The sequence below is a fragment of the Osmerus mordax genome, chromosome 1, assembly GCF_038355195.1.
Source record: "Osmerus mordax isolate fOsmMor3 chromosome 1, fOsmMor3.pri, whole genome shotgun sequence".
NCBI classification, from domain to species: Eukaryota; Metazoa; Chordata; class Actinopteri; order Osmeriformes; family Osmeridae; genus Osmerus; species Osmerus mordax.
Window position 1 is genome coordinate 21145791 of NC_090050.1, and position 25673 is coordinate 21171463.

Genomic DNA, 25673 nt, shown 5'->3' on the forward strand with positions numbered 1-25673 from the left:
TGATGTTGTGGACAGTACAGCTTAATCTTGGTGGGACTTTCTGCTACTCACAAACTCCTCAGCCAGCAGGAACATATTGTAATTGATGATACCTTTTGTGATTGACCTCCCTCCTTACCAGGGTTTGTGAACAGTATGTAATAAATATAATCACCCTTCATCTTATTTTACCTCTCTCTTATTGTAAACAATATTCCAACGTTTCATAAGGAGGAAATCACAACTAAAATGAAAGTCCCCTGAGATCATCATTCATTCTTGAGTGACTTTTAGTCGAAATCCCTGGTTCATTTCAAAGACTGAAATGAAAACGAAATTACGAGACTGGCGTTGTCTATCTGACGTTACGAAAGGACACCTTTCTTTTCAAACTTTTTTATTACATCTGTCCTGGGGTTTTATACAGGGAAAAACTAGGTTACTTGCTGCGTGACTTCCCGACGATTACGTCAGTCAAAAAAAACAAACTGGGACTAGCCTACTTTTCGGTTCACTGTAAAATAAAAATATATATTTTTGCATTTGCAGTGGAAAGTGACATGTAGGAGAAAATACATATTGCTTTATCAAATAAGTAGGCTTCTTGGCCTACGTTAAATCCTAGATATATTATTGTGTACAGGAATAATGTCAGAATCACCATTAGCCTAACTAAAACGTGGAAACATATTTTCTATGGAGCGATATGGTTCAAATTATAGGCTACTTTTGATAAGCTATAGATAAATTGTGATATGCTATAATAACAGAGTCGACATCTGTAATGTTATGACAGGCTATAAACTGACTGCTAATACACTAATTGTAACGTCGACTGGGGCGAAATCCCACATTTGACCACAGGATGTCCAGGGGGCGGGCCATGTAAAACCTGTTGAATGTAGTTACGGTATTTACGGTAAATTGTGATGCAAGGGAGAGTTGAGTGTGTGGCCTCTCATTGGTCAATGACGTAACGGGGCGGAGTGTGATCGGCTAAAATACAGTGAAATCAATCTGAACTTGCAGATAGTTGATCAGTTACTACGGAGGAGAGACTTTAAACAAGACGCAAGTGATAAGAATAACGTGAAACGTTTGTGGATAACTGTAGGATTTTTAAACGAAAATTTTGTTTCACGTATCAGGCGTTATCAAGTTGAAAGTTATCAAAACTTGTTTCGAGTTATCCATTTTTTAAACCGTGGGAGAATCATGTACAAAGTGTGTCTCGTGTTGGTTTTGTTTGCCTCAGTCTATTCAGAGTCGGTAAGTTGAGCTTCGTACGCTATATTGTGTTTAGTTGTGGTACACTTTAAGATTGTTTTGTCTACATTTAATTGGGTTGCCTGACATGGATCGTGCTAAACAGACCATTCTATTCTGGACTCAATGGCAATTAATTGTAGGAGCGAAGTGCAATGGGGGCGATTACAGAAGCCTGGTCAACAAAACATGTAAACTTTATTGGGTTATTATATTGACCAGTTAATTAAAATATCTTTGTGTGGGAGGGAGGGGGGTTAGAAGCTGGCTACTATTATCCGCCGAGGGGCCCCGGGTGGGGGTAGCTGGCCTCACAACAGGCTTCTCCGATGGCCTTATCACAGACCAGTTACTTAGATTTGTTGGAGAAGCCACTTTGTTTAAATTGTCATTGTGCTATCAGGAACGTCTGTTCAGTACGCCCTTGAGTTCTTTGGACCAATTAAATACAGTACGAACGCAGTTATTTCCAGTACATCTTCTTGGAGGAGGACATAGTAAGTTGTAGGCTAATACATGTTTAATTCTGCAATGTCAGTCACGTGTGGATTCTAGATGTATTTTGCTTTAACGACGTTATGGACTACGTCCATGGCTAATGTGGACGCCATGGTCTTATACTACAGTATTGAGTTGAGTGTTTTCAAAACACCTGAGTAGGGCAGGACTTTCCTGCTGCTGCCTAATTGAATGAAGGAGGTGGTGATGTAGGGAGACCCCAGATTCTATTAGGTTATGGATGATTCCAGACTGGAAGACTCATGGTTTACCGTACCAGGTGGGACTAACTCATAGGTCACCCATAGGTCCAGCTTGTCACATCGCCTACCTTCAAAAACCCCACACTGAGCTACATTTACATTTAGTCATTTAGCAGACGCTCTTATCCAGAGCGACTTAGAGTAAGTACAGGGACATTCTCCCCGAGGCAAGTAGGGTGAAGTGCCTTGCCCAAGGACACAACATCATTTTGCGCGGCTGGGAATCGAACTGGCAACCTTCAGATTACTAGCCCGACTCCCTCACCGCTCAGCCATCTGACTCCCTGAGCTGTTAACATAAACACTGTACCCAATTAGTTGGGAGAGGGTGTGTTTTCATAGGAGATTCAATTAATTCCAGAGATGTTTCCACCCACAAACACACACTTGCACTCTCTCCTTACTAATCTCAACCAGCCAGGCAGCATTTGAATCTGTTACATTCCTCAGAGCCATGCAGGCTGCCCCTCGCCTGTCCTGCCCCCTCGCCTTTCCTGCCCCCTCTCCCTCTCCTTTTTGCATTTCCCCTGTGGAATGTGACCCCTTGCGACCTTGGCCGGCCCTCCGGGGGATTTTGCACACTTGGAGGGTTCTCAATGAACCAGCTCCTTTTCACTGGTGTCCCCCCCCCCCGCAGACCCCAGACTGGCTTAGAGACACCAGGACAACACACCTCTGCTTTCTCACCAAATCTGCTCTCTGATCAATTGTATGACTCTGCTTTTCTTTATTCACCCGTCTCTCCTCTTTTCTTCTCATCCTCTGTTCTGTGATGGCTACTTTGCCCCGGCTATGACAACCTTTCCCCTCTCGCTCGCTCTCCCTCTCTTACCCCCCCTCTCTTAAGTGTGTGGTGGAATGCGATATTGAGGACTTGAGTCTAATCAATACATTCCATTGCTTTGACCACAGTAAGAGGAACAACAATAACCAAGTCCCTACTGAGATGGGAGAAATGAACGACTATCTTTGTCTCAATAGACCGCAGTCCATGACTGAAAGCTGAAACATGAAAATATAGTGAACCATGGAGTCATAACCGATACCTGACTAATCTTCAGATTTATAAGTTCAGTAGCAGGACAAGGCGGACATATTTTCTCCAGCATTGTATGTTGACTTACTCTAGCCATGACTTCATAGACTGACGAGACTTGTGAATTTATGATCCAACTGCCTTTGTGCAGTTTTAATGGTTGTATTTCAAGAACAAAGTTATTTGTTATTTCCCTGATACCCGGTGTTTAGATTAGCCAATCATGATTTGCCTTCCTTTAGATAGCAGCTTGTTGATAGCTTGTTGCCTTAGTTAAGCCTTCAGCTATTTGTTACGTCTTGTTGGAATGCTGGTTTTGAATTAAGCGTGAGATCATTTGCACAAGAAAATAGTCTTTTTCTTTTTTTTTTTGCTTTTCTTTTGCTTGATGGGATGAATTGAATGTCCCCAGCTATGAAAGGCAAGCTGTGGATAGAAGAACATGATAAATAGTTTGGCCAGGATGTAATAATGGTTTGTGCATTGCTGTCCACTGGCCTATAAAATCCCTTTTGGAAGAAAGAATGTTAGCACAGAGGGAGGAGGGATTTGTCCATTGCTTGTTGCCAGAGAAGTTAAGAATCAGATGTTCTCCTCCCTGCTCTGCTCGAAGTGCTTGTTGGATGATGAGAGGCTGTGTCTCGCACAGGCCTCCGTGTCAAACAGATTTAGAGGAATGATTTTGTGGATTTCTGGAAATGTGAGGTTAAACACGTGAGGTGTTGGCGGAACACGAAACTTGAGATGTGCTTTGTTTCTGTAGAGCTTGTGGAGGATCATTCAGCCTCAGGGTTGATGTTTGATGTGAGCTCTGGTTTTTCAGAGCTCAGTCTCCCCCCCATCCCTGCCAGGCTCCAGGCCTACTCCTGAGGCAGGGAGACACTTTCTTTTGGCCAAATAGAGCAGTTTTGCAAGAAATGTGATACATGCTGCCAGCTGAGAGAAACAGATCAGCAATAGAACACAACTCATGACATTTTTACAACAGCATTTTGCCCATTTTTAGGGGATAAAGCCCTGGAGAATTCAGACTGACTTGGCTTACATCTGCTGCGCAGCACCTGGCTGTGTACCGTCTGACAGATGGGGGGGGGGGGGGGGGGGGGGGGGGGGGGGTGCTGATCTTCAATCAGTTCCCAGCATGTTCACATCATAGTACGCAAAAATGCGCAACTGATTTTTTTTAATTTACTTTATTGTAACTTGTTTAACTACATGCTCTTATGGTTCTTCCCTTTGGCACTTACTTTGGTTGTGCTTCATGTTTTGGCTACTCGCAATGTTTTGTGGCTATCTCGTTGTTATGATCAGTGACCTATGCACTTTGTAAAGCTCTATCTTGGAAGTCGCTTTGGATAAAAGCGTCTGCTAAATGAATAAATGTAAATGTAAATGAAGGCAGCATCAAATGTTAGATAAACACACAGGCCTTGAGTTGAAGGCAGTATGTACTCATGTAGGCAGTAGTGCACAGTACATCCCCACTTGTGGTGTGGTCTTTTTCTTTCCAGTATGTCTCTCTCGCTTGCTCGCTCTCTCATACAATGTCGCTAAGGGAACCGAGGACTGTAGCCTGATGAAGTGTTTTTTCACTGTCAGTGGTGCCTGACAACAAATGCTCCTTTGACATCAAAGACTCACTGTTCTAGCAGTGTCTGCGTGGGGGGGGGTCTAAGTCACTTCTTAAATGGACCACTGCTGGCTTAATCACTCAGCCTCTGGGGCCTCCTGCTCAATATACAGGGTTTCTAACGGGGTTGGGTGGGACCAGGATAAAGCCCACATATGTGAGGTATGGTTAGTTACCAGACCTTTCCAGAACAGGGCCAGTATTCACACAATCTCCCAGCAGGACTGCTGTGAATCTTAAGACCAGATTAAAAAAAAATCTTCGACCTGTTCAAGAACAGCACTTCCACTCTAGAGATTCTTAAAGAATACAGGTCTTGACCAGAACAGTTAAGTAGCTAGCTAGCTCCTGAGGAATGTGATCCTGCCTGTATAGAGCTGCTTAACTAGCCTACGTCCAGCATTCCTCACGCCCTGAACCATAACAACACCAGCGCACACAGAATAGCTTAGCTAGATGTGTTGGACTGCATGGTTAGGCCTGTTTCACTGCATTCTACATTCTTTAAAGTAAGATGTCATGCCAGAAGGACTTTTTAAGATTGATCTCTTCTGATGCTGTGATGGCTTCCACTGTTTAAGTTTCCACATGCTCTGAACAGCATCACTACTCTGTAACCTGCCTGTGCCCATGTAAAGCTTGTGGCTTCCCTCGGTGAGTGGGCTGAGAAGGCCTGAGATGGTAGTTCCCTGTCAGGGTCTGTCTGACTCACTGATCCAATAGGTCAGGACATTCTAATGCTGTGACTCATACAACCGCTGACCCTGCACTTGGCCTCGTCGAAGGAGGAAGTAGCCAATAAGCATCTGATAAGATCAGACACGGTAGTTTTTTTCCCCCTCAGGATGTGGCCTAATCAAATTCACTTAACTACCAGAGATTGAATCAACATGGCTGTCTGTCTAAGGCGTGCGAGTGGCCCTGCTGTTTGTGACAGTGACCAGCCGTCATCTGCGTCACGTTGATGACGGCTGTGTGACGACTGCAGTACAGCCAGTCCGAGCGCTCAGTCCCATGTAGATCCTAGGTGTGTCACCCAGGCTCTTGGAGCCTGACTGGGACATTGGCGTCTCCTGAGTGGGGCCGCTACTGTGCCTCTCACATGCGGCTAGGTGGGAACACCGAGCTATAGATAGCCTGGGCGGAGGGGGAAGACATCTGGAGCTCTCTCGACCGAGGTAACGGAAGGGGCCCTCAGCTTATCCCTGGCCATTCATGGTTACCACGGTGGAGCTATTCCACGGCTTGGTAGTCATTGATGGCAAGGGGTCCTTTTTTATTATGGTTGTTTCAATTGTCAGGCATTTTAAGTGCCACCAAAATGAGCACTGAAATCTGCGTTCTGATTCGGTCCAGTACATACCAGTCTTATAGGTACCGGTGCCATATTAGCACCAGGTTTTGGTACCCAACCCCAGTCCTTATGGTGGAGCTTATTCATGGCTATCAAGACTTTTCCGAGGGCCCTGGTGGAGCTGCATCAATGACGAGCAACATGTAGGCCCCACCACAGACAAGGTGAAGAGGGCAACCCGTGGGGTGAGCCGCAGACACAATGTGCGGCGCAAATCCAATTGGCAGCGAGAGGAAGAGGGAGGTGACACTGTAATTCGGTATGACCTGCAGAGATGCCATCGACCCCCCCCCCCCCCCCCCCCCCCCCCCCCCCCCCACTCTCCCCCCTAGACGCAGGCTGGGAACCTTGAACACTATCCTCTTAATGTATGGGGAAATAAAAAGTGGGATTGTTAAACTGGGTTTGTGTGGTTGATATTTTTCAGATAGTTTTCAGGTCTGTATTTTGTGGTTGGCATATTGGCATGTTGTCATGAGTCCAATAGGGTCTGGGTGGGATAGTTATGTCAATGGGTTCATTTTGTACGAAACTGAAGTACTGGTTTGTGTGTGAATGGAGCAGATGCCTTCCTAAGGCTGGCAGATGGACGGATTGGGGGGCTGTGGAGGAGGGCTTAGCTACCTTGTTAATTGATATGCTCTTCAAGCACCCAGAGGCATTGTTGCCCCTCTATAGAGCCCTGAACTGACTGACTGCCTTTAGCTGGGGAGGGGGAGGGTGGGGGCTGTAGCAGGGCTCCTGGATGGTGGTGAGATGGGGGTGGGCTTCAAATCCGTCTTTGAAAAGCTAGGAAATATAGCCTAGCCTTGTAAACAAGCCAGAGTTGTCTCTATGCTACATCAGCTTTGAACAAACCATCAGAAAGGATAAGGCTGCCTTCAGTCTTCCTTTCGTCGGTTGGCTGTGCAGAGAAGGAGGGGTTGGTGGGTTAGGCCTTGTTGCTAAAACCTTCAGACAGGGTGTTTCCATGTGAAGAGCAGGTGTTCCAACCCGGACCCCTTCAGCCTTGGGCTGGTTCCTGTCTCCACATCTGAGGAGAGGGGAGCAGACGACCCAGAACTGTTGACACGCTGTGGAGGGGCGGCCACAAAGAAGTTTGTTTTTCTACTTTTCCGTCCGTCAGCGCGTGGCTTCTAGAGTGTGGTCTGGTTTCTCAAGATCAGCTGCAGCACATTAAGGAGAACAGGCGGCAATTCCTAGTCTCGGCCATTTTGACTTGTTTTCAGTCTTGTCATCAGGGCTCCTAAGATGGCAGACGCGTCCGGTTCTGTTCCCTTGGCTTCAAGTTGAGTCAATGTTCTAAGCGCTCAACCGGGGGGGGGCGGGCATGGTGTAAAGGCATCAGTCTTCTATTTTAAAGTAGGCTGACTATCAAATTAGTTTTAGAACTCTCCATGGGTAATAAACTTAACGTGATCATTTTCACAGTGGCTCGTTTGTTTACTCTCCAGGCCCTAGTCACCCAACCTCAACCACACGCCCCACACTGCTCCACTGTGCCTGTAGCAGGCCGCGGCCTAGCTTCCGACCACGGCCTAGCTTCCGACCACGGCCTGGCCATTGTGCCAGCAATCCTGTGGAGGCTTGATAAGAACGTTGACTGTGTGTGCTGAGGAGATTTCGAAGGGTCTCCTGTGCAATACGAGGTGACGGTAGAGGGTAAAGACCAGCACTGATAGAACCAGTATGTGTTGAGAGGCTGGTTTCTACCTGTCAGGTCGGGTTGGAATATACCCCAGATCTGATAAAGCCTGACATTCATCAGGCCAGATAGCAAGACGACGAGATCAACCAATCAAGGGCCAGGATCTCGGTTTCGTTTTGAGAGCAGAGCTGGAGTAGTGCTGACATGGTGTGCTGTAGTGGACGTGGTTCTGTGACCACCTGGGCAGCGCCAGTCCAGCATGTCCAGATCTGCAAGTTCATCAACAGTAGACCAGAGACATGTTCACTTTATGGAGATTATGTAATTATGGCAGTGTAGGTTTTGAAGCTAGCACAAATAGTTCAGATGAATGTGTGGTGTGTGTGTTTAAGCCATGAAATGGATGACTCACCAGTGAGTGAATGTTTAGCTGTTCCAGTCAGTGAAGCACTAACCTAGTCTTACTGAGGGGATGAGTGTTGCAGTGACTGGATGCCGATAATAAAAAAGGGCTGTTTAACCAAGTGACTGAGGCCTGAGTCAGAAGGCCTGTCCTGGCACGTAGCGCTGAGGTCTGATATGAAAGGCAGGGGGGAATGAAGTCAAGTCACCATTTTAGAAGATGATTAGCCTTTAGCACACAGCAGTACCTGACTGTCTGTGAGGGACCTAACCCCTGGGCGCTCGAGGGAAGAGTCGCAGCGGTAGACAGATGTGGGGTTGTCTGGTCTGCGCTGAGAGCAGGGGTGTTCAGCAGAGCTGCACCTTAGTGCGAACAGAAGCTTAGAAAATGTCCGTCCACTTAAAGCCTGTAGCTGCCTGCCTGGCAGCAGTTGCAACAATGGGCATTACCTTCCCTTCCCTCTAGTCAAACACAACTGGAAGGGCTTGGGGATAAGCCTCTAGCCACATGATCGAAACCGAAGTGTTTCAAGGGCCAGTCACCAGTGCAGTAGCCTGGGGCCCTGCCCTCAGGTCAGTGTTGCTGTAGCAACAAGATCTCTCGACATGAAGAGTCCAGAGCTCAGAAGCCATTGGGCCCCCCCCCCCCAATGGCGGGGGAGGTTGATGAGGTCGTTGGCTGGTTTGTGTGATGGTGAAGTGCCCGGGCTCTGTCTCTTAATGACTTCTTCTTACTGCAGCTTCCTTCACTTTCTTTAACTACTTTCTTTTCTTCTCCGCAATGGACGGCTGTAATGTTTTAGACTCGAGAGAAACTGCTCAGCCAACTGTGTAAAAAAAACTTTTAATCGCTCCTTCACAATTTCTTATTTTTTGTTCTTTTTTTTACCCTCCTTCCTTCACTCCCCCAGCATAGTTCTCTCTCTTCCTCACTCACTGTTGGACAATGAATAATGCATGACTGTCTCTTTTAATGACAGACAGTCATGGCTCACTTGTTTGGTAACACTTCTCTGGCTGGACAATATGTACCATGTCTGCGGTCTTGTTCCATGGTCAGTAGTTAGAGCCTGCCGTGTATGAGCAAAGTCTTTTGAAAAGTGTCCAACCACTTGGTCTCTTGTATGTGATGTAGTGAAAGACTACAGGTCTCAGGAACACATTGACATGCATACATACTACATGCAGTCTGCATGTCTCTGTCCTTGTTCTTTCAGTTCTGCCTAAATGTAAACAGATTTAATCAATTTCTGAAGTCTAATCCCCTCTACTCTTCCCTGCTCCACCCTGGCCTGTATTTAGCTTCCTTTGTATTTGCTGAAATGCTAATGAGATGGGTCTATTCAATAGACTTGCGGTTTAATCTTGTTCACGGGGCTTGCACAAATGGTCAATGAAATTAGGTGTGTTAATGTGATTAGGGAAGGTTGATGTCTCAGTGATGTTAAGCCCCCTAGTAATTAGCTTAGGTTAGGGCCATAGGGGTCAGATGGGTCAGTGGTTATGGAGTCGGGCTATTAATCAGAAGGTTGTTGGTTCGATTCCCGGCCATGCCAAGTGACGTTGTGTCCTTGGGCAAGGCACTTCACCCTACTTGCCTCGGGGAGAATGTCCCTGTACTTACTGTAAGTCGCTCTGGATAAGAGCGTCTGCTAAATGGATAAATGTAAATGTAATTATTGGGACTGGGGGCTGGGCAGGGGTCGTACCGAAGACATTGTGGTGGAAAGCCTGTGGTGCTTCAAAGTGTTTCTATATCCTCTGTTGCTACTAGTGTCTGTCTCCCTAGATGTCTTGAGTGTGTGTACCTTTGTTGAGGGGGGAGAGAGTGTATCTCTGCCTCTAACGGGCGTGTGTTGGTGCTAGCAGGTGCGGGAGACTGAGACATGGATGCCCATGAAGACTACTCAGCCAGCAGAGGTGACGCAGGATGACATCGCTGGGTCCGGAGCCTCCACCACCGCCGGACATTCTGACGACTTCGGCTTCACCGATGACAACGAAGATGAAGATGAAGAAGACTACGACACGTACGGCGAGGAATTCTTTGAGGACGAGGACGATGAAGACTACGAGGATGAAGAGATGTCTGGCTCTGGAGACGGAGGTTGGTGTTCGCTAGTATTCAACTTTTTCTTTAGATCGCTTTCACGAAAGCAGGATGACATGGCAAATGTGTTTTTAAACAGATGGAACCAGTTACCAGAAGTGAAATGTGAATGTCTAAACGTTTTTCTCCTCTTTTGTACACAGTACCCACCGTCACCATCAACAACGACAACACCCATCCATCTTCAAACGTAAGAACTTGTGCTTGTCCTGCTCCCCTTCTGGGCTTTCTTTTAAAGGTTAAGTGACACGATGACTAATCCTCCGCTTCTCGTATTTGTTCTCCTGCAGCCCAACATTCATGAGAACAAGATCCCAGAGCTGGAGGTTCCCTTCAGGCCCAGGCCCACCGTCAACGACATCGATCTGGTGCGGAACCGCAACGAGGTCCTGGTGAGAGCCGAGCCGCCGCAGCAGGAGGAACACCCCTCCAACGTCCTCATGTCCCACGCTGGCAGCGAGGGGCTCTTCAACAAGACGGAGATCCTAGCAGGTGAGTCCAGACATGTGGCGTCCGTTACTCAGCATTTGTGTTGGAAAGTGGGGAAAATAATCCCGCCATCGCCACTACCATTTGCCGAACACTACGAAAAGTTTTGTTTAAGAAAGTGCCGGTGTGTGTGCTGTGCGACGCTAACCCTGAGGCCTTTTGGTTTTCAGCAGTGATTGTGGGCGGAGCTGTGACGCTGCTCTGCGCCGTTCTCCTCATAGTCTTCCTCATCTACCGCATGAGGAAGAAGGACGAGGGCAGCTATGACCTGGGGAAGAAGCCCATCTACAAGAAGGCCCCCACCACAGAGATCTATGCCTGAACACCGAGGCCCCACCCCAACCCGTCCTTTAGGACCATGAACCCATAAACCCCCCTACCCCGCAGTGCCTATCAGAATCCCCCCCATCTTTGCGTCTTTCTGCCAGTAACAACCCCAGGAGAAAAACCATGAATATCTAGACTGCTTCTCCTCTTGACGCCTACCAGGATCCAGCTCTCCCTCTAGTCCTGATGTCATCCATTTAGACTCTCTCTCACAAGTCTGAAGCTGCACCCTTGTCTACCAGAGAGAGAGAGAAAGGGACAGGACCATTTCAGCTGCCAAAACAGTGCGGTACATGTTTTTATTTTGTTTTTCAGTTTCCTTTTTTGACTTATTTTTGTGTCCTGCCCAAGTGAAAATTGGACAATTGCGAATTGTAGAGAATTCAGTGCTGTACAAACTTCCACGCCCCCTTCTTTACCCCTCCTCCTCCTCTAACACACCTGTAATACACTAACACAGCTCAACCTCCTCCTCGCCCTCAGAGGGACCAATCACATTACAGATATTAGTCCTGTTATTTATTCACCCCAACCCCCTCCACCATTCCCCCATCCCCTTACACAGACACACACACACACACTCTTCTCTGAACCTTGTATTGGCAGAGGTACTGGTGCTGCAGAAGTCTGTTACTGTGGCAACAGATTTTAATTTTTGTTTTGTTTTAAATTGTTGTTTTACATTTTAAGAGTTCATGTGCAGTGAAATCTCAAGCTCAGTTCTCAATAAAATATTTTTGTGGAAAATAAATCCATTTTAAGATCAGGTTATGTTTGAAGTGAATTCCAAGATTGAGTGACAATATTACGGTACAAAAGTGCTAAAAGCCTCAACAAAACAGATGTGGTTGGGATATATCTATCTCTAGGGTGTGTTTCTAGGTTATGACTTGGACTGGACACAAACCAATATGCTGTTGCAAGAAGACAAACCCACATTCCACAAACGGACATGTGGCTCAGTGATATAATAGACTCTGCTTACTAGTATAATCAGGTCTTCTTGTAGACTAGAGACTATGCTTTATTTGCAGGGTATGTGCCTGTCAGGTAAGCTATGTTAGCAGGTTATGGGATCTACTCTTGTTAAGACACACGTTAACAGATTAGGGTGTCCATGGCTTGTCTGAGGTGAACAGGTCATGGGTTCAATCTGAATCTAGTTGACTGTAAATGCAAGTAATGGGTCCTTTGCCTGTCCGTTATTGCTATATAATTAACATACTGTAGTTTGATGGCTGTAGTCACTGCACACAGATTGTGGGCTTCCAGGGAACTGTAAATATCCATTTGAATAAAATGTTAAACTTGGTACTTAGCCATTTCCTGGCAGATTTCTATTTACCAAATATTTAAATGCCAAATTATTTCTTTCTTTCACCCCAAAACGCATAGTTTAACACAATCTACTGTTAAACACTTGGAATGATACGGCCTTCTTCAAGCCTAAGAAGCCTAGTTGGAAACGCTTGTTTTTAAAACTACCAATGCTTGTACTAACTCTTCCTGTGTCCGCTCTCAGTGTTTTTAATAGATCACCTGTTCCTTTTTTTTAATTTTATTTTATTAATTTAACTGTCAAATATTTTATTGCCTTTCAGGTTGGGGCATTTCCCCCTTTAAGCTGTTGTATATGTGATACATTTTATATACACTAGTTCCAAGGTTTTCAGAAGCAAATAGGTTTGAAACATTTTTTTTTAAATTGATATATCTTTTAGACCTTTTTTTGAAGCAGTATATATTTATGTTTTGTAGAAGGATTTGCTGTTGTTGTTCAGGGGACTTGAGTTGAACCATGTGTCATTTGCATGGAGAAATAATCTGCTGCTTGTTGTCACAACATGATGTGAATCATTGATCGAGTGGAGAAGTCAATGAATCATTGGCTTCTGCATGCAGGTTCTGATTTATTTGGAAATAAAGCTATTTTTATGCACATTAACATTTTAATATCTTTGGTTTGGAGTTTTGTCATTTAAGGTTTTAGTGGGGTGTGATGTGAAACGTTGAGCTTAATTTAAGTTGTGTGTGTGTGTGTGTGTGTGTAGGATGGAAGGGTTGATTTAGTGGCATCAGGCTCGTCCCCCAGGATGCTCCAGGCTCATAGACTCCCAGGCTCCCAGACTTGACTGATTGTCCTCCCTTCTTTTGTGTCATGTCTCACCTGGGGCCCCAAAGCAGAGGCATGATTACATCAACCAAGACTGACTTTAGTTATTAAACAAAGCAACACCATAGCTGTTTAGATCTTTCTGAACATTCCAGTTCACAACATTCTGTACTCTGTACATGCTCTAGACTATATTGGATTTCTAAGCTACAGTATATCACCATTTGGAATAAATAAAATATTTAGGTTCAATTTAGACGACACACCTGATACCTAACCAAGTAGTTATGTTTGCTTCCTGGTGCACAATATCCCACCATTTTATGGAGTGTCTATTGTCCAGGTGCAGTACAGTGTCTGCTGTGATACTTGACACTCCTGTATAGCTAATATAGAGGACAAGGAAGTTGAAGTATTTTTACCAATACACTGGCTCTTTTGAAGTTGACCTGGACTGAAGCCAAGTAAGGGTTGAGGGAATAGGTTGGGGCTGGATCTGAGGCTGAATTTGGGACTTGGGCTGGGCTGGAAGGAGTGAATAGCAGGGTGTAAGCTCCACCCTATTGTGTGAGGCTTTCAGCCCTAAAGTACATTTTACCGTCACCTGTATGAGACTGTTTTTCCCAGAAGCGAAGGCAGGTAACTGCATGTCCCCCCGCCCCACCCTTCCTGACTTACTGTCAACAACATACGAGCACAAAATACCCTCACCAGTAACCCGTCTGTAACCATAACAACCAACAACACAAAGGAGGGAATATTCTCACACAAAGTTCCATCTAGACCTGAGTAGTTACATTGATGTAATCAGCTTTGAAAAAAATACTATAACCTCAACAATTACAGAAGGCCTCACAACAATCACATGGAAGTCCATACTAATAACACACACTATTAACACATGGTAACCCTTACATACATCAATTATGTTGACCCCAGAACCCAAAGCAATACAGAAAAGCCTCACAAATGTAATTAACAGCCTCCCAACACAGCATTACACAATGTCAAATACAGAATACTGTCACAAAGTTTCAATACAAGACAAATCTGTCAAAAACTTGCACAACCTTTCAGTTATTTTCAGTTTTGATAGTTTGAAAACCACCACATTCACAAGGCAGGGAGAGAAATGAGTTAGGGGAATTTCCAGTGTGTATGCTGCCAATCGGTGCATGACATCCAATCCTATCAGGTCTCACCCACTGAACATCTCCATAAGAAGAGTTATAATTGCATAAGCCTCATGTCAACATCTTTATCAGGACTTTGAACCTATATCCCAGAGTGAGACAGGCTTGGACAAGCCAGGATTCCAGAACGGGACGTCTCTCATATCTATGTGAAAAGATTTTTTCAAACCTGTTGAATTTGACGTCACTGTATAACCTTTGTGTGTATGTTTCATGTGAAGCTTCCTTATCAGAAGTAATAAGTGTACTATTTTCCTATCTCTTTACATTTGCATTTGTCTTTTCAAAAAGTGTCCTTGTCCTTCTAAATGATCCCAACAAACCTTTACAGCCATGTTGTTTCTACAATAGATACATATCATAGAGGCCATTTGCAGATCTACAGTCAAGTTTTGGCAATGACAAATGTGTGTGCGTTTTGCTGGTTTGCTGGTTCAGTATTTGAGATTTTTTTTCTCCACGTTTCTATAGAATACTGGAATCACAATACGGCACATTTCATATTTTTTCAATCTTTTTTGGGGCTAAGATTTTCAATATATGCAAATAGTCCCCTCTTTTACAGCAGTCAATCTGCTCTTAAAATCCAATCGGAATGATAGAGTGATTTCACCTGGCTAGAACTAGTTCACACTTTCCCCTGTGCTGATGATATGACTTACTGAAATTATGTTAGCAGTCATTTAATGCCAAGGCCCAGCAAGCTTTGCAAACACAAAATTTGTCGCTCCCAATACTTTGGGCCACGGCTGTAGGTTCCAGAATGCAAACATTATAATGATAAAAGTTGTCTTGGTTATGATTCTATAACCACTGACACTCAGTCCTGTTGGGTTATCTATTGTTGATTGCTTTAGAATAGCAGAACAGGCCAGATCAGGCCACAGCCCACCAGGCAAGACCAGATCAAACCAGCCAGAGCAGGCCAGCTGAAGACAGACCAGGCAAGGTTAAACCAGATCTAGCCAGGCTGGACTTGACCAGACCAGTTTAAACCGGACCAGACAATGCCAAGTAAGTTTTATGCTGATAACTCCTGCTGGCTGACCCTCAAAGGAAGTCAAGGATAAAGGCTGTCCACACCACCAGGCGTCAGAGGTCCAATGTGGATAGATTCCTGGAAATTATAGATTTTATGTAGTAGAGTATGTGTTCTGAGTTCTGACAAAACATCCTGTTTAGTTACTGAATCACACATAGGTCAGTCACTTCCTTGATAAACAGTTATACACTCACTATATCAACAAAACAAAGTACAGAATCTTTTTTTTTAACTAGAGATGTTGAAATAAAGAACGGAGAGGCCAAGGTTGGGATAAATGAAACACTAACCTCACAATAAGACAAAAGACGGCTCCAGTCCCCTTCCATCGTGCCATTGTGTTTCGACAGTCACCAATAAAAGGTTACTTTTATTCGCCTCAGATAAGGACAAAACAGAGGCTTCAGTCAGACAGAACAGAATACACAGGCGCATGCACACACACAAATGGACACATGGAGACACACACCCCAAAACTCGCCATGGTAACTCTGTTGATTGATCTGCATTGCCCACACCAGCTACTACCCACAGCTCGGAGACAGGGGATGAGGGAGGGTGGGTTCGTTTTCATGGAAGCAATGAACAGGAAGAGACAGGACAGCACTGGGTGTGTGTTTTAATGGCAATTAAAAAGAAGAGACACACATGTCCCATTTTTGTGAATACAGCATCTCTAATCTCCTTATCTCTCTCTCTTTATACCCCCCCCTCTCTCCATATTGTTCTCCCTCACTCACTCTACCTCACTCTCTCTTTTAACACATCCCACTGTCTTTCTCTTTGTAACATTTATCTACATCTTCCTACTATCTATCCACACCCCCCCCTCTCCCTCCTACCCTCCCCCCTCTACACCTCCCACCCCCCACTCCCTCACCCAGCACAGGGCCCAGTTGCCTGGGTGCAGGCCGAGTGAGTACTCCCCCAGTCAGTCACAGGCTCTCTTTTGTCTCCATGCAAAAACCAAATTCCTACCAACCTCTGACACAGTCAGACACACATTCCTTTCCAGGCAACAATGAGGGCTTTTGTGTAGCATGCTGCCTGTGTTTTCTTTTCATTTTTATTGCTTTTGAACTTCTTGTATGGAGAATTTAATCATCTCTTCTCTGGTTTGGGTCCGTTTTTGTACAGCTCAGTGTGCATGTGCGTGTGTGTGTGTGTGTGTGTGTGTGTGTGTGTGTGTGTGTGTGTGTGTGTGTGTGTGTGTGTGTGTGTGTGCAGTATGTGTGTGTGTGTGTGCATGTTGACTCCCCCCACATGCCAAAGGCAGAGACATAAAAATGCATGCAGGCACCTGACTTCATCGGTGGATATGATATTGTAGTTTTCCTTAGCCTTGGGGCTTGTTGATGCTGAAAATAGTAGATAAGAGAAGACATAAAGAGATATGTGAGACATAACGTAATGCAATTAGTTTATCTCTACTGTTCTCCAACTCACCCAACCAATCCAAAGCTAACTTTTAAAGTGTAGAGTGAACATTGGACCCCTTTATTGGACCACACAGAACGAAGGGCAGTAATATGACAGCAGCCACCTGTTTGCTTTTCCTAGGATATTCCTACCAGCTCTACACAAACTCATATAATACAGGCAGCCTGTAACAGCTCCCAGCCCCTGGCCTTGGCCCTGGGCAGCCCCTTACAAAGACAGAGCTGCTAGTCTTTGTGGAGGTGAGTCTTTTGAAGCTCTGACAGGACAGGTATAAACCTGTCATTCTGCTCAGGCAGTTTCACAGGTGCAGAGAGACAAAGCTAGACCTTGGAGAAAGAGAGAGTGCAATCATGCATAGTGATGTATTCAAATATTATTAAGATATAAAACTATAAAAAATAATTTTATGTACAGTGGACATTTACATTTCAAAACATATATATTTCATAAACCTAATAAGGAACATGATGAAAAACAATTATGTTTTGGTCCAGAACCAGGCCCATTCCCAGAAAGAGATAGTGAATAATACATGCTATGATCATGTTTGGGAATATAAATCATAGCCTCTGTAACCTCATGCATAACACACACACACAATGACTCAACAGCTATTAAGAACATCTGAAAATGTAGAGCTGGTTGGTTTAGAATGTCTAGTTACATATAGAGTAGTGTTTGTTTGTGCAGAGAGGAAGAGGAGCATGAGGGCCACAGAGCAGAGCAGGGTTATGCCTTGACAGTTACTCTGAGCCCCAGAAAGCTGCTTAAGCAGGATTAGGGGGGGGGCATAGTCATTACTGTGTCTCAGTGAGACATACAGACAGAGCTGTACAGTGCTGTGAGTGCGTGTGTGCTACTGCTACTATTACCTGAGTGAATCACTATCAGAAATGAGAAGTAACAAAGTACAAATACTTTGTTACTGTTTTTTCTGGTATCAGTAATTTACTTCACTATTCATTTTTCAAACAACTTTTGGAAAACATTTTTCCAAAGGTAATTTTTTTTTTCAGTTTACAAAACCTAGGAACTTTGTTGTGTCATGTTGTGCTTGTTATGTTTGAAAAAAAGTTTCTAAAGGTTGAAAAAATATTTGCAAAAAAAGTTTTGGGGAAAAAAGTTTTGAAAGTTTAAGAAATATTTTGGGAAAAAGGGTTTAAAAAAAGTTTCAAAGGTTTAAAAAATATTTGCAGGATAAAGTTTCGGAAAAAAAAGTTTCGAAAATGGAAAAAATATTTGAGAAAAAAGGTTTAAAAAAAGTTTGCATCATTGATGAGTACTTGATGAGGACAAATACTTTGTTACTGTACTTCAGTAGAGTTTTCTGGTATCAGTTCTTCACTATTTTACTGACAACGTTTTACACTACTAAAACAGGTAGTGGTAACCACTATTTTTTACTTAAGTATATTATGTCATGTTCTTTACCTTAACTTAACTGCTATTCATAATCAGTCTTTTTAAGCATGAATATCTGTACTTCTACTTGAGTGAAGGATGTGTGTAATTTTGCCATCTCCACTCACTACGCACATCTCCCCAAACCCCCCCCCCCTCCTAAATACCACATGACTTTCTCATTCAAACTGGCATCATCTTTTTATCTTTTCCTCTCTCTCCACCTCTGTCTTACCATTTCCTGTCACTTATTCAAATTTCGCCTCTCTCTCTCTCTCTCTTACTTTCTATCTTGCATCTCTCTTTCTCTCTGTCTATTTCTTCAGCTCTGTTTTCTGCCTGTGTTTTTCTTTTTTCCAGTTTTTTCTTTTCCCAAAACTGAGTCATGCGACTGAGAATAAACTCCACGTACCTGAACTTTGCACTACCTAACCCGTTCCCCAACCCTGCCCTATCACAGGGTTGTGCCTGGGAACTAAACAAACACACGTCACTGCAAAAAAGCTAAGTTCTCAGTCGAAACACATACACACGTACAAAACTCTGAGTCTGATAAACAACCGAATAAATGGCTATCCAATCCGTTATCATCACACATCGTTAAATCACTCAAGCAGGGAGTGCGTCTCTCCTGCTGAACAAACATGCAAGTCAGATCCCAGGGGACAAGAGTCAGAGCTCTGCTAAAGTCATCTAGTCCTGTCCTCCTCTACTCCCTTGAAGGGAGGAGAACAAGTGCACATGTCAGACAGAAGGGTAGCAGATCAGAACTCAGTGGGGGATGAGACTCAGCCGCCATAACTTCCTGTGGGTAGGTCAGGTCAGGGGTCAAGGGTCAGGGGGAGAGGGAGCGCAGGAAATACAGTGTGTGTGTGTGTTGATAAGCAGTCCTGGGAAGAGGAGGGAGCAGAGGAAGGGGAGGGGGAGGGAGGGAGGGAGGGGGAGGAGGAGGGGGTGGGGGAGGGGGGAGGGGGGGAGGGGAGGGGGGAGGGGAGGGGAGGGGGGAGGGGAGGAACATAGCGACTGGGGAGACGGAGGGAGGAATGTCAGGGGGAATTACGAAGGAATGGCCGGAATTTCCTGAACAGCAACATTGGATGGCCTTCACAGGACAGGAAGTGACCATCTTTGCTGGCTTATATAGAAAGGACACACATTACATACATGAACAATATAATAGAATAGTTAATATTTACATTACCGAGCAACAGAAAGTCAGTGATTCACACACCGGACCAAGCTGACGGCAACTGGTGACTGACTAACTCTGATGAGATCACATCACACAATGGATCATATCTTTTGATCTCCTCGATCCTTCAGTCAACAAACAGGATTTCTAAATGTCTGACATAGGTTAAATAACCACTGATTAAGAGTTGAGGGACAAAAGGTACATGGTAGGCAGGAAGTTAGGTAGGTATGAAGGTAGTGCAGGTAGGCAGAGGAGGTAGGTAGGCAGGTAGGCATGTAGGTAAAGTAAGTTGTTAGGCAGGTAGGTAGGTAAGTAAGTGGGTAGGTAGGTAAGTAGGTAGGTAAGGAAGTGGGTAGGTAGGTAAGTAAGTGGGTAGGTAGGTAGGTAGGTAGAGTTGGTTGGTTGGTAGGTTGGTAGAGTTGGTTGGTAGGTAGAGTTGGTTGGTTGGTAGGTAGGTATGAGGTAGGTGGGTAGGTAGGTAGAGTTGATTGGTTGGTTGGCAGGTAGAGTTGGTTGGTTGGTAGGTAGGTAGGTAGGTAGGTAGGTAGAGTTGGTTGGTTGGTAGGTAGGTCTCAGTCATTCATGGAAATGGCTGTTGCCAAGCTTTACCTTTTCCTGTCCTGCCCTGTTTTGTTTTGAGCACTAAGGTGTTGGATAAACAATGTATTTGTGGGAGGGTTGGGGGTGGCGATGAGTATGTGTGTGTCTGTATGTGAGTGTGTGTGGAGAGGTTAGGCCCATAGTCAATAGTCAGGCATTGTGTGAAGAGAGGGCTTTTAGGACCTGGTGTGATTCTGAAATCCACAGCTATGGCTTCTTTGTGCTTTGGACGTGGGTAGAGGGATCCCTTTGCACTTTCTGAGGTATTCTGATGTATCGTTTACCTCTCAGATTGCTCTAGGGACACAATACACCTCTTGCACCCATAACACACCAGCCTGTGATAAGGGAAGGGTCGGGTTACTGTGGGCTAATGGGGGAGGGGGTTGACCTTTCCATAGCAACAAAAGATTATGCTTTCATGAACAGCGAGAAGCTTTGACTGGTGATGCTGTGACCAGGATGTAGACAAATAGCTAGAATAAACTACAAGAAATAAAAAATAATTAATAAGATGCAGAAGAAATGTTGAAATGTTTCTCGTAAACTGGCCCTCCCACCACATCACATGCTGGCATGGGGTGATGTGTGTCCACACCTGGACAGACATGTGACCAGCATGGATACCTACTGTATTGACCAGATGTCAGCTGAACAGCCTGTGTTTGTCGTTCCACAGAACGGGCACAAAACAAGATGGAACTACTTCACATGCGCTTCATTTAGTTCTATTTAGTGCCAACTGACACAACCAAAGTAAACAGGATCCTTGTGGTGTGCCAAACAAGATAGCACCTCAAGTCTTTATTAGTATGAGTCGACATTTTTAGACCCAGGTGTCTTCTGCTGCCTGAGGTCTGAGAGCAGAGAGGGAGGGGGCCATGAGAGGAGCTGGATAAGCCCGAACTCTTATGTCCACATGGATGCAGCACGCAAACCCACCTCTTCAAACACACTCCTCTAGTCCGCATAAATATTTTCCTCGGCCTGGAAAATCCACCCAGACTGAAAGGAAGCTGTGTAGAATCAACGCGTAGAATCAACGTTTAATTTGACGAATTCTTGAAGATGGGGAAAAGCTGCCTGGTTTATAAGCCTGAGAACTGCTGCTAGCTCGCCCGCATCACCCAGGGGGCTAAGTTCTGTGGTCCCTCTGTCTTCAAAGTTATCAAATTCTGTCATTCACTAGCACATAATGTTATTACATGAAGAAAGTGAAATTGGAGACACATGTCTAACAACAGGTCATATTAATAGCATCGTAGGAGCCTTTTCTTAAACATTTTGCAATGTTAGAGTTATTAAAACCTAAACGGCCCGTACCATGCATAGAAGAAAAACATAAGTGAACTGTTTCAGCTGCATCCTGTGTGTCCCTCTTAAAGGCAAACAAACTCTTGCCGTGTTTCTGTAAACACGATTTGAAGTGACCCCTGATTGGCCAGAACCTCTGTATAATGAGTGACTTCCTCTTTGGCTAGACATCACATGGCCTAGCAAGTCACTTTACCTTGTCACTGAACACTCGCACACAAGATTGATGATGGACCTCTTAAATGTGACATTTACCTGGTTTCTTGTCACCCCCGTTATTAAAGATATAAAACAATCATTATCATGGCCCAAAGTAACGTCTTTCAAAGAAATCTTTCGAAATCTTTGCTTCATATAAATGAAAACAAAAAAAAATGTCACACAGAACATTATACCATGGTTAGAGGTACAATCTCTTTATCTCTTTCTCTCTCTTCGTCTTTCTCTCTATCTTTTTCTTTTTCTCTCTGTGCCAGCGTTGGTTCCCACACACCGCCACACACACACACCATCATATGGAAGCATTTAAGCCCCATTGGCCCCAACCACCCCTGTCCCCTGTCAACCCCACGCCACCCTGTAAGAGCTGTGATCCCAGCGGGCCGGTCCAGGGGTCAGGGGTCACGGATGAGAGGGTGTGTCCAGAGAGAGTCCAGACCTCCTGCCAAACAGAAGACCGTCGAGGAGGAACTGTGGATGCCAGGAACCTGGACACCCTGGGAAACACACAGGAAACACATGTTTCTGTACTTCCCTGTACCCACATAGGTAGTGAAACACGACACTTTTCCTCTGTACTCTGGGATTGTCTCTCTTACATAGAATCTCTACCTGCCATTCTTTTCCCTTTGTCTCCCTTTCTCTAAGTTTTTTCTGATTCTTTCTTCCTTTCTCCCTTTCTGTCCCTCTTTTTCTTTTTCTCACACATGTACACAACACATCTAAAATAGTCCTACCACACCCAGCTATGCTGTTACAGTGATAATAATTTACATTCCAAATCATCTAAATGTATATGTAAGTATATATCCCACACCCTCACTGCCAACACCTCCCTCCTAGTTAGCTGTGAGCCCCTCCCAGCCCCAGATCTATCTGAGCAAGCTGGGGGGAACAATAAGACTCGTTCTCCTGGCTCCTCCTGGACCTCACTGGTCCACCAGGAACATGATCTAAGGGCCAGCATTCCTACTCACAAAGAGAGGAGGGGGAGAGGGAGAGAGGGAGAGAGGGAGAGAGGGAGAGAGGGAGAGAGGGAGAGGGGGAGAGGGGGAGAGAGGGAGAGGGGGAGAGGGGGAGAGGGGGAGAGGGGGAGAAAGGGAGGCGATGCAGGTGAGCCAACTAGCTTTGACATGACCTGAGCTCTCATGTTACAGGAACTAGAGGACTGCTGGGTGGAGGCAGGGAGGGCTCACCCACACAAACAGCCACTAGAAGACCTAGCTTAGACCAAGTTTACAGTCTGCTTATCAGTGGGTTTGTGTGGGGTTTGATCTCATGGGGAAAAAACCCTTTCTCGGCAAACAGACAGGAAATATGTTGTACAGTGCCATGAGAATGGAAAGTTTTATGATAAGAGTCTGACATTATTCCCTCAAGTGTGACGGACAGATGTCCACTGTTTTGACAGGTGGGAGAGGGTTGGCGGCAACCCATGGTAACTGAAGTTTAGCCCCAAAAAAGTTACAATAATTCAAATAACTGAAAACAAATAATGACCTTTCTGTTGTACTTTGAATGAATCAGTGGCATCAACAGAATTCATGGATAATTTCTACAGATCCAGAAAGCCCAATGATGCCATTGTATCGGCTCTGTATCTCACTAACATTTACACAAGACATAAGCAGCACTGTGGAAAATCCTCCATACACTCACAGATATGCGCTACAGTCAGTTCACATTGCTGGTGGAATTTTTGTTCTAGTGAGAATCATTAAAATGAACTAGCTTACATTCACTTATCATGCATGTTGTATTTGATTTACAGGGCAGTGTGACGTGGTGGAACTGGTGATACAAGTTGAACGGAAGGTGATTTAGAGACACTGTAATGGCTTTCCAGTGATGTGTATGTGTGAGAGTGTGTGTGTGTGTGTGTTTGTGTGTGTGTTTGTCAGCATGTAATGTACATGCAGTGTGTATCTGTGTGTACATACATACATGTGTGTACCTGCAAAGAGTATACAGCCTGTGGAATGCAGCCATGTCCCAATCACTAGCCATCCTCCTCCCCAGCCCTGAGGCTGTGCAAGTATGAGGCTGGCTGATTTACAGGGTAAATACTGGCCTGTCCTGGTTTGGTAAAGGGTGTTCGGAAATCCATCAGCTGATGGCCACAGGGCCATAGATGACTACAGGATACAGGAGCACTTCTAATGATGTCAGATATAAAACTATGGTTGGTTCATCTCGCAGTGCTCCCTCTCAGATCATTTTTTCTACAGGTACACTTGCACTTTTTGAGGTTCTTGCTGTTTAATTGTAACTTGTCTAACTACATGCTCTTATTGTTCTTCCCTTTGGCACTTATTTGGTTCTTCACAATGTATGCTTCATGTTTTGGCTGCTTGCAATGTTGGGGCTACCTTTTTGTTATGATCAGTGACCTATGCACTTTTGTAAAGCTCTCTCGTGGAAGTCGCTTTGTATAAAAGCGTCTGCTAAATGCATAAATGTAAATGTCAGATAGAAAGACACGTACAGCAAGATGACACAGTTACAAGGACAATGTTGGCTCACCGATGTGAAGGTAAATGTGTTTTGATTCAACCATGGTAACCAGGTGATCCTTTATAGTTTAACAAACCACCACCAAGATGGAGGCCTTTTTATGTATAGAACAAACAAACACTACACATAACTACAAAGGCCTTAGCGTGTAGGAACAGGCTGGCAGATTTGTATAAGATTCAGAGTTCAGCATGTGGTAAGGGATTAGGAAAGAGCAAATATGGGTAAACAAATACGCTTTCAATAGCATACGTACGTTTTTCTTTTTGCTTCTGTTGTGTTTGTACAGTGCAGCTTGGCTGGCTGGCTCAGAACTGGTTAGATTTGTCAGATTGCTTAGTGCTTTCACTGGCTGCTGCTGGACAAACAGTATGATCACTCTCGTTCTCTAGCTCACTGTGCACTGGGAGAGACACACCCGTGTGAATCATTCTAGGTCATGCTTTTGTCAACTTTCGAACCTTTTCTTCTCTCTTGAATCAAACAACACGTCCTCTTCAACAGTCGGAAAAGATCTGTGGTGCTCTCTAGTGGCAGCCAGGGAGTCTGGTGGCTGAGCGGTTAGGGAAGCGGGCTAGTAAGCTGAAGGTTGCCAGTTCGATTCCCGGCTGTGCTAAATGACGTTGTGTCTTTGGGCAAGGCACTTCACCCTACTTGCCTTGGGGGGAATGTACCTGTATTTACTGTAAGTTGCTCTGGATAAGAGCGTCTGCTAAATGACTAAATGTAAATGTAGCCCAGAGATTGTAAATACGCTATACTAGTTGTTTGGATATACTCTTATGAAATAGAATCATCCATGTTAACTTTAGATATCTACTTGATGCAAAGTCTGCTCGTTTTGTCTTTCTTTCTCACCTTGCCTCGTGTACATCCCCTGACTTGCCTCAAAGGGAAATCCCCTGTTCAATGTACATGTGTGTTTGTATGCTGTGTGAATTTCTAGCTAACAATGTAGATTCTACAGTGTTTGTGGTCTGCCCTGCCTACCACTTCAGCAGATTGTGGTTGACACCGCATTATTTTCTGATAAAAAACTGTAGTCAAGTCATCTGAAGGCTTCCTAGAAGGTCAAAAGCTCCACACTGAGAAAAAAAGTTTTACTTGACTTTGGTCTGTCACAGCAGGTGGGGACCTCCAAGCCACTGCTGTCAGCGGTATCTGTGGCCAGGGACTTCCTCTGTACTGAGAAACACAGGGGAGATTCACTGTGTCATCTACAGTCAGCACCTTGAGCTTTTCTCAGTGGCCTGTTGAACCAAGAGGGACTTTCTATGCTGCAAGAACCAGAAACCCACAATGAAACCTGCCAGCCTTTCAAGTACACCGTACAAGCAATTACTTTTCATTTATTTTCATCTTCCAATGAACACATTTCTTTGAAGAAATTTAAGCTCAGTACTATGGAATTGTTTTGTTGAGTTGCCTGGCTGTTATGTATTTGATGTGTAGCAGCATTCTCTGAGAAAAATTAGATATTTTCACTTAGCAGATTCATTTTCTGTAGGGCTCTCCAAACTCTCCTCTCCTGACCCAACACTCATCTCTCCTGACCCAACACTCATCTCGACGGTTCTCTTTGAGATGATCGATGAGAACCATTCCAATCCATTTTCAACATAGACACGAGGACACAATGG

The 25673-nt window shown here is 44.7% G+C and overlaps 1 protein-coding gene across 3 annotated transcripts; it reads left to right on the forward strand.

The window, feature by feature from the left end:
* Positions 1-1022: 1022 nt before the first annotated feature.
* Positions 1023-12955, forward strand: sdc4 (syndecan 4). Of its 3 annotated transcripts, none has more exons than XM_067243642.1 (5): positions 1023-1248; positions 9943-10183; positions 10330-10376; positions 10477-10678; positions 10846-12955. In XM_067243642.1, exons 1-5 carry the CDS (start codon positions 1195-1197, stop codon positions 10995-10997), a joined length of 696 nt encoding a protein of 231 aa, XP_067099743.1. In that variant the 5' UTR covers positions 1023-1194; the 3' UTR covers positions 10998-12955. The 3 variants fall into 3 exon arrangements, with proteins under 3 accessions (XP_067099743.1, XP_067099757.1, XP_067099752.1); XM_067243656.1 differs by having other exon boundaries at positions 10849-12955; XM_067243651.1 differs by having other exon boundaries at positions 9946-10183.
* Positions 12956-25673: the final 12718 nt, after the last annotated feature.